The 9,608-nt window shown below is 43.5% G+C and overlaps 1 protein-coding gene across 6 annotated transcripts in view; it reads right to left on the reverse strand.

Annotated features, from left to right (window-relative positions):
• The window catches only part of PDPR (pyruvate dehydrogenase phosphatase regulatory subunit), a 36,439-nt gene that overhangs the window by 17,201 nt on the left and 9,630 nt on the right, over positions 1 to 9,608 (reverse strand). For 5 of the 6 annotated variants that reach the window (XR_003001910.1, XR_003001909.1, XR_003001908.1 and 2 more), the window contains 7 exons: positions 7,447 to 7,528; positions 7,188 to 7,351; positions 6,346 to 6,467; positions 5,412 to 5,529; positions 4,511 to 4,660; positions 2,174 to 2,366; positions 556 to 680 (listed from right to left, as the gene is read on the reverse strand). Coding sequence is in view for 3 of the 6 variants with exons in the window: in XM_024735608.1 (XP_024591376.1) it covers positions 556 to 680; positions 2,174 to 2,366; positions 4,511 to 4,660; positions 5,412 to 5,529; positions 6,346 to 6,467; positions 7,188 to 7,351; positions 7,447 to 7,528 (954 nt within the window). In the remaining 3 variants the exon portion in view is untranslated. Of the gene's footprint in view, positions 1 to 555; positions 681 to 2,173; positions 2,367 to 4,510; positions 4,661 to 5,411; positions 5,530 to 6,345; positions 6,468 to 7,187; positions 7,352 to 7,446; positions 7,529 to 9,608 lie in introns of those variants that run through there. The other variant, XM_024735610.1, reaches the window with a different exon arrangement.

The raw sequence follows: 9,608 nt of genomic DNA on the forward strand, positions 1-9,608 counted from the left end.
AGACAAAGTAGTAACAAGTTAAAAGCGTCCTTCAAAGTCAGAGAGAAGCAAAAACAAGGAGAAAGAGCAGGAATGTATGTTTGGTATTTACATGAGAAATGGTTTCCTATCTTGCTAGCATAGGATGGGTTAATGAGGAGAGTCACTCAAAGGAGCCTGAAGCTTTGAGACTAACTTGGCAAATTCTCTGCCTTGGAAAGCAAACCATGATCTCAAAGACCAAGTGGGGAGTGAGAGCATTCATTCTGACACAGCAAAGTGGAAAGGAGGCAATGCTGGGAATGTTCAAGAAGCTGCTGCCAGGAGTCTAACAGGAATCACCACCTGTACGTCCTAGTCCACTTTCCTGGTCCCCGAGGTAACTAAGATACAATAAAGAAAATGTTCCATAAATGTCACGTGGGCATAATGCCCCCAACACAGGCCTGAAACAGCCAAACTCAGATGCCCAACTTGAAGCAATTACTAAAGAACCAAGGAAGAATCTGCCCCTCTGGATGACAGAACCAGTCAGATGCCTGCAACGATGGGCAACGGGGATAAAGCTTCACTTACGCATGACTTCCATGACACGGTGGCGCAGGAAGGTTCGGCTGCTCTGGAGGGCTCCAAAACGCTTCAGGTCCAGTTCCCAGACACTTTCTGAGGGATAGCCATGCACCATCCACTCAGCGAGGTACCTGTGTAGATGGGGGAAGTTGCTGGGCCTCTCAGCACCGTGATACTCTCAGCGCTGTACTAGGAAGCAAGCACCAACAGAATCGAAAGACTCTATCTTGTCAAGAGTGGTTGAGCAATTCTGGGCAATTTCCTTAACTTCTGGAAGAAACAAATTGTATCCATCTACTGCTCTCACAAGACCGCTATGAGGATATGAGCTCTAATGATAAGATTCCCTAGAAAGTATAGAGATAAGCCACATTCCATACAAATGTACTCCATACATCCAATGGGTTTTTTTTTTGTTTGTTTTTTCCTGTAAAAAGTCACCTCAGGAGGTTATACAGTTATCTGGCCATATCGCCTTTGCTCCAAACATTTTTGGTAACTTCTACTCCATAACTGTCTTCAGAGCCATTCTATAATTCACTCAAGAACACCGGTCAATTAAAAAATGTTTTTAAATTGTGGTAAAAAACACACAACGTAAAATTTACCATCTTAACCATTTACAAGTGTATACTTCAGTGGTATTAAGCACTTTCACGTTATCTGTAACTCTCACCACCATCCACGTCCAGAATTCTTTTCATCAAACAAACTCTATATGCACTAAGCAGCCCCTCCCTACTCCCTCCTTACCCTACCCCTGGCAAGCACCATTCTACATCTGTCTCTATGAATTAGACTACTGTAAGTATTCATATGGGTGGAATTATACAGTATTTGTCCTTTCAACACCAGCTTTATTTTTAATTTATTTATTTTTGGCTGCGTTGGGTCTTCGTTGCTGCGCACAGGCTTTCTCTAGTTGCGGCGAGCGGGGGCTACTCTTCGTTGTGGTGCACATGCTTCTCATTGCAGAGCACAGGCTCTAGGCATGCAGGCTTCAGTAGTTGTGGCACGTGGGCTCTAGAGTGCAGGCTCAGTAGTTGTGGCGCATGGGCTTAGTTGCTCCGCGGCATGTGGCATCTTCCCGGACTGGACGCGCAGGCTCGGCGGCCATGGCTCACGGGCCCAGCCGCTCCGTGGCATGTGGAATCTTCCCAGACAGGGGCACGAACCCATGTCCCCTGCATCTGCAGGCGGACTCCCAACCACTGCGCCACCAGGGAAGCCCCCTCGCTTAATTTTTATAAGTACCAAATTTGAAAATAAAAACCCGTGTGATCAGCATGATCTTTTACTTCACTCACCACACTTGGCTATTTCCAAACTCAAATACATATTCAAAGGACCAACATTTGTTATGACTGAAGTAGTACAGAAGAACATCCCACTGGCTCCAAGGCTAACTCCAAAAGAGGAGTTCCAAAAACATTCTGTACAATGACATGTCTGGAACACGGGGAGAGCCTCCCATGGCAAATACTTTCAAGGGGACAACTCTCTCATGACATGTGTCTTCCTATTATCAACATACTGGATTAGGTATATCACAAACCCTATGAACAAGAAGTAATTCCAGAAAGGAAGAAGCCTCGCAAGCCGAACCTGAGTGCGAAAGACTTACCTTCCAGCTCCTCCACCAAACGAAAGGCCAGCAGAGTTCATTCCCGCCAGGACGAAGTAGCCCCGCACTGAAGGGGACTCGCCCATGATGCACCTCATGTCCGGGGTGAAGGTCTCGGGGCAATTCACCAACTTCATGATCTCCATAGTCTCCAGTTCTGGCATCCTACGCAGCAGGGAACTCAACAGGGGCTCTGAGCAACAAAAACAGACCCAAACACAGTCGTCAGCTTTAGGGGATTCAAAACTCCGTACTCCTTACACTTTCTGTTCCCTCTCCTTTCGGAAAATGTCTTGTGGAGGTTTTCTAAGATGAGCCAACTGGGCCATCTATCAGAAGCAGGAGGCTTGGGGAAGTATGGGACATTCCTACAGAGTTCTTGGCATAAAGACGGAGAAAAAAGATACTCTTTAGAGGGAAAGGAGCTATGGAAGAATAAATACTACATCTGGCTATAGAATCTCAAAGGGATCAGAACTCATGGAAAAGCTCTTAAATGACCCCCAAAGAGATGTGCAATAAAAGGCAATGTTTTCCTAAGTTGGAACAGCTGCAAAAGACAGATCCTCAACCTGTTTTAAGGTAAGTCCATCGTCAGGGAATGATCCAGGGGGACTGTGGTAAAGATGAAGCCAGACTGAAGCTGGCTGGTAGGTACATGGGATTTCTTTATATTATTCTCTTCACTTTTAAAAGTTTGAAATTTCCTAAATTTAAAGAAAAAATATTTTAAGTCCAAGTGGAAGGAAGGACATTCTTCACTACAGACCTTTGAATTGGGAACCATGTGACTGTATTACCTATTCGATAAATTAAATTAAAATTATTTAAAAATTGAGTAAAAGAACATATTAATGAAACTGTTTTGCTTCTTAAAATTCTCTTCAATTTTAAATGAAGTCCTATCAAAAGAAGGTTTCCTCCCAGCCTAAAATTTCAGCAATGATTTTAGGTGAATAAGTGATAAGCCAAAAGTCCCTTAAACCAAGATTTTAATTTTAGGTCCCTGAATCTGCTCACCAATAACCGTATCCTTAGATTAGACAAACTCTGTAGACTACCCTCTGTAACCACCAAAAGAGGTTGTTACAAAGATCAAATAAGGAACTACGGGTATATCTCGGTTCAGTTCTAGACCACCGCAATAAAGTGAATATCGCAATATAGTGAGTCATGTGAATTTTTTGGTTTCTCAGTACATATAAAAATTTTGTTCACACTATACTATAGTGTACTCTATGTACAATAGCATTATGTCTAAAAAACAATGTACATAACCAAAAACAATGTAAATTAAAAACTACTTGGCTAGATATGCAAGCAACCTAAGTGTTCATCAACAGATGGCTAAAGAAGATGTGTGTGTATACACACACACACACACACACACAATGGAATACTACTCAGCTCTTAAAAAAACTTTTGCCATTTGCAATAACATAGATGGACTTGAAGGGTATTATGCTTAGTGAAATGAGTCAGAGAAAGACAAACACTGTATGTTATTACTTATATTTGGACTCAAAAAAAGAAAAACTAGTGAATGTAAACAAAAAAGAAACAGACTCACAGATACAGAGAACAAACTAGTGGTTATTGTTGGGGAGAAGGAAAAGGGGAGGGACAAGATAGGGGCAGGGAGTCGAGAAGTACAAACTACTATGTATAAAAAAAATAAGCTACAAGGATGTACTGTACAACACAGAACGTAGTCAATATTTTATAATGACTATTAGTGGAACATAACCTTTAAAAATTGTGAATCACTATATCGTTTGTACGCATGAAACTTGTATACTGTACATCAACTGTACCTCAGAAAAAGATCATTTAAAAAAATTTTCTACTTAGACTTCAGTGCATTATTAAAAACTTCTAAGAAAAGTAAAAAACAAACCAAAAAAAACCTTTACTGCTAAAATATGCTAATCATCATCAGCCTTCAGCAAATCATATCTTTTGCAACAGTAACAACAAAAAGCACTGATCACAGATCCCCGTAACAACCGTTAACAATTAAAAAGCTTGAAATAGTGTTAGAATTACCAAAATGTGCCAGAGACACAAAGGGAGAAACTGCTGTTGGAAAACAGTCCCAACAGACTTGTTCAACACAAACTTCAATCTATAAAAAACTCAGTATCAGACAGCAGAGTTTGACATGACACTAAATCAACTATACTTCAAAAAAAAAAAAAATTGAAAAACGAAACCAAGAAAAAACTCAGCATGTGCGAAGCACAATAAAATGAGGTATGCCTGTGTTCCTGAAAAGGCTTTAAAGTGTAACATCTTAGACAAATATAAGGCAATCTTGTTAGAATCTAGTTCACACACCAAAGTGATCCCAGTCTTCCTGTAGATTCTGAATCTCCAGCTGGTTCTTGCCCTCAGTGAAAATTGGCTTTGGGTTCTTCTCAAAGCCCCCAGACAGGATGCCACCCTGCCAGTTCCGAATATAAATTCTTCCATCGGCATCCACAATAGCTGAGGAAGAGAAATGACAAGGGGGTAGGGGGTAGAGGAGAAGACAGGGTTGAGCGACAAGCCAGCTGTCTAAATGGACAGAAAAAGCAGCAAAACAAAAACACCCAAAATTGGACTTATTAACCAAACAGCATTCAGTGAACACAGGCATTCATTAGCTTTAAAATACTGTTCCCGGTCATGGGGGAGGATCCTCCCTCTCAGATTTACAGTGGAGACTGTTTCTCAGATTATCCCTAACCAGATCACTTATCTAGAAGCTTTGACTAGTTCTCAGAATCAAACTGCTTAACTGCCACTGTGCCATGTGAAAGCCAGAGAGAAGGGGGGACTGTGGAGCCCACTCCAGGGATGAAGGCCTCCAAGTGGTATCAACCCCTCCCTACAGCGCTGGGAGTCTCTGAACAGCCCGAGTTTATAGCTCACCTGTGACATCTCTACAACGTGTAGCATTAAGTCAAGAACTCTAGGTTACATTCCAAACACCCTCAGTTTAGACCTGTTTGAGACTACCCGTTAGCTTGCAAACAAACAAAACGGCTTAAGTGCAATGCCCACTTTGGCCATCCTTTCATAAAGAGTTATTAAAGTCAAGTTACAATGGGGTCCACCTCCCTGTACCATGCTCCAGAAAAGAAACAAAAAGAAAAGACTCTTCCGGGCGCAGTCTGTCCTTAGCAGAAAGCCTTCCTTTGCAGAGGACAGAACAGGGGCAAGGAAACAAGATTAAAAACAAAGTGCAAGTCCTCACTTGGTGTGTTGCTCTGCAGAGGGGTCTCCCAGGGGCGAGTCAGAAGGTAGAAGTGTTCGCAGGCATGTAACGGGATACTAACCGGCTCCTCGTTGGACAGACCCAGCTCGTATGCCCACTACAAACGGACAGATTGATTTGTGGGTGGAAGAGGAACAGAAAGACAAATGAGCAAGTGCAGCCTCTTGAAAAGAGTTTAATTTCAAGTGGCTTCTGTGCGCTCTTGCCTCCACATCAGCTGTGGGAAGCCAAGTTCCAGCCTGCTTTAGTTCAGTTATTGGACGGGGAGCAACACTATGCCCTTTACACCACAAAGTCTGCTTTTCGAGCAGAGGAAGACAGATTTACCAGCTCGTGAAAGGAGCTCGTGGGGAGCAAGTGAGGCCCTTCTAACAAAACGCCTGGCCTCAACCACAAACCCCAAATACCAATCATAAAGAACTGCACATGGCAGCAAGTACTCCTAGGTCCCCTTAAGACTGTGGAGTGGGAGGCAAGGGACCAATCTGCCTTCAAAGCAGCAGCAGTTTAGTGTCCTGGAAACTGAATCCACGCTCCTGACACAATAAAACAGCCTAATACTCAGCTGCTGGGTGGTAGGATGAAATGAAACACCACAGACAGACCCGACGCCAAGGACTGATTTCTGTCAATGCCCAACTCTCCTGGCCTTCCTGACCAGGACAGTGCCAATTAGCCAGGGGGGAGGAAGGAAAAGGTCACCCAGGCTTCTATTTGAGGAGTGAGAACAGGCTTCCGATTTGGAGTGAGAGATTCTGAGTTTTCCTGTCCAAACAAGAAACAGTGTGGTCCCTGACATCTGCTTAGTCCACCACAATATTAACTGTACATCTGTACCGCCCCCCCCCCCCAAAAATCCTGGAGACAAAAGTTAAATAAGAAAAGCAGTGACCCAGTACTGTCGCTAACCTACCTGACCCGCACAGTTGACAAAATAGTGACACTGGATCTGTCCTTTATCAGTCTCCACACCAGTGACTTGACCTTTCCTCACCATAACATGAAGAATACTTGTCCGGTCATAGATCTGAACACCTGTTCCAACGTAAACAAAGAGTTGGGGCATCATCACCTGATGTTTCGGAATTAGGCATGTGCAGCAAACACGGAAGAGGCCAGGTCGATGCTGGCCTTTAATTTAAAAACCAAAAAACTCCTGGAACCACATCCTGAGACTGTGTAAATGGACCTTTCCCGAGACTGAAAATACCAGGCCAACTGAAAAAACTGACTTTAGTATGTAATCAAATTCCAGGAATCATGGGAATTCCCTAGCGGTCCAGTGTTTAGGGCTCTGCGCTTCCACTGCAAGGGGCACAGGTTCGATCCCTGGTCAGGGACATAAGGTCCCACATGCCACGCAGCATACATACATCATGAATCAGTTCATCCAAAGTATATAACACCACAGACACTGATCAGTCTTCCCCCCATTCATTCCAACATCAGGATATGATCCAAGCTGTGGATTAAATCCCCAAGGTGTGTTTCAACCTAAGAGCTTCTCAAGTCCTGTGGGGGAGAAAATGCCCTTAAATCTGAAGTGCTTTAAGCAGGACTAAAAGCAGATCCTTGGAACTTAATAAGAAAAATGTGGCCCTGAAGAAAAATATTTATTAACAGATACTATATTAAGACAAAAATTCTAGGAGCCAGGAGCCAGTGTCCCAATATGGAAGTTGGTTGGTGTTCCTGCCCTACTCAGAGATGCTTTCTTAGATGGCCTCTTCCTCCCTAACCCCAAAGCGTGCTTACCATTTTGGGAGGCAGCACTTGCCAGGGCAAGAGCCACATCAGCAGAGGACACCGCTGCATCCTCGGGGACGTGCATGGCCCCCACCAGGTCGTGCACATTGAGGAGAGGGTGAAGTTCAGCCACTTTCTTGGGGGAGATGATCTCGGAGGGGATGCCTAGAACACTGCCACAGAACACAGGGGGACAATGACATTCACTGCCCTCCGGCAGAGGTCAGGTGACAGTAAAGTCAGGACAGGCTTCTAGCCTCATACGTACTTCAGCCTTGAATTGATGCGCTTCAGGGAGATCAGCCGGTCCTGAGTTTGGGCCAGAAAGATCGAGCCTGTCCTTATGTAACCTGGAAGAAAAAACAGCCCAAACTGAGACAGAGCAGGCCAGATGCAGGGGGGCGGAGTAGCAAGCCCACTAGACTGTAAAGTGGAAGACCTGTGATGAGTCCTGGGCTGCCACCTCCCAATCATTCTCAGCTCACAGTTTTGTGAGGATCAAATGAGTCTAATGTACATAAAATCACTCTTACGCTAGAAATGAAGGACACCATTGCTGAACAAACCTTTGGTTTTTTTGGAGGGGGGCAAGAAGTAACTGTGACCCATCAGTTCTTCACTCCTTTATGTAATTATAATTAGACCCTTTCTCCGCCTATTGTTGGTGGGAGAGTAACCCTTGGTGAAGGCCACTCAGCAATCTTCCACCTCAGTACAGCCAGCAGGCCTGTGACCTAAGCTCAGCCAATCTGATCCTCCTGGAATACTGAGTCTTGAGCAAGGAGGGGAATGGCTGGACGCCCCTCATCTCGGGAGCAGCAGCGTCCTGGCCACATGATTCCTGTACCAGCTGAGGGACTGGCTGCTGTTGGGTCCCTACAACCTGGCCTCCACCCTGCCTCCAGCTGGCAGCCTCCTGCCAACTCTACAGGCCCCAGTGGCCTTCCAACAAACTCCTTTTGCCCAAGTTAGCCATGGTCAATTCCTGTTGTTTGCAATCAATGTACTGGATACGACCACTATTACACCATAGTCAATGACAATCCTCCCAGAATGCAATGAGTCTTAGCTTTTATGAAGAAAAACTCGCATCAAGTGTCTTTTTAAAAAGGAAATACAGTCACGATAATTTAAATATTTTATTGTTACTTCTGAAATCATCAGATAAATATGCCCTTCGCAGACATGACAAGATTGCCAAGTTCGGAAAACTGAAATTTCAGAGCCTGATTTTATAAGTGGTAAATTTATCCTCAATATATTTACTCCTTTGCTCAATCCTGGGGTACACAGAAAGCAGAACTGTCCATAGCACTGTGAAAAATAAACTTGCTAATTATGGGTCAATGTTTGTTCACATTTCCTTTTGTCTTGACTGAAGGTGGAGTCTAAATACTGTGATCAGAAATCCCTGCGTTTGTTCTTGTTTCCCCTACAGTAAAGTTGTTATTCATATGAAATGCAACTAGATTATTTCGGATAGTGTTCCACTGAACGTTTCTCCCTTTTCCTGATGGTTTTATTCCATATTTGAATATGCAAAATGTTTACATTGTTCTAAAAGTCAGAACTATACAAAGTCAGGCCAGAAATACCACTACCCCCCAGGCCCCCACCCTGCACCCTGTTTCCCACCTACCCTGGGAGGTAACCAACCTCAGTACTTTCCGGTTTATCCTTCCTATGTTTCTTTCTTTGCAAAATTAAGTATACATTTGCATATTTTCTTACTTCTTCTTACACAAAAGTATCACATTTTATATACTTTTTAACACCTTGTTTTTCTCATTTAACAATTATCACAGAGATCACTCCATAGCAATTCACAGACATCTTCCTCCTTTTTACATCTACCTAATAATCCTTTGTGGGGATGTTCCATTTTATTTTACCAATCTCATGCACGTATATTTTTGTACAAGATGTTCTTAAGTGGAAAAAACAAAGTACATAATACGCTTAATACAATCTCATTTGGGTTAAAAAAAAAAGTAGACCTGTATATACATACAAACTAACCACAGACTAGTAACCTTCTGGTGGGTACTCAGCGGGGAGGATCACTTTTTATTTTCAGATTTCTGTATTGTTCACACTTATTATAATGAGTATATAAATTACATATGTTTAAAACTTTTTAAAAGTTCCTTCTAACCCACAAAGTAATTTTTAAAAATTGATTTGGCGGGCTTCCCTGGTGGCGCAGTGGTTGAGAGTCCGCCTGCCGATGTGGGGGACACGGGTTCGTGCCCCGGTCCGGGAAGATCCCACATGCCGCGGAGCGGCTGGGTCCGTGAGCCATGGCCGCTGAGCCTGCGCATCTAGAGCCTGTGCTCTGCAACGGGAGAGGCCACAACGGTGAGAGGCCCACGTACTGCCAAAAAAAAAAAAAAAAAAAAAAAAAAAAAAAAAAAAAAAAAATTTTTTGAC

The sequence above is a fragment of the Neophocaena asiaeorientalis genome, unplaced genomic scaffold, assembly GCF_003031525.2.
Source record: "Neophocaena asiaeorientalis asiaeorientalis breed wild unplaced genomic scaffold, Neophocaena_asiaeorientalis_V1.1 scaffold40, whole genome shotgun sequence".
In the NCBI taxonomy this organism is placed as follows: Eukaryota; Metazoa; Chordata; class Mammalia; order Artiodactyla; family Phocoenidae; genus Neophocaena; species Neophocaena asiaeorientalis.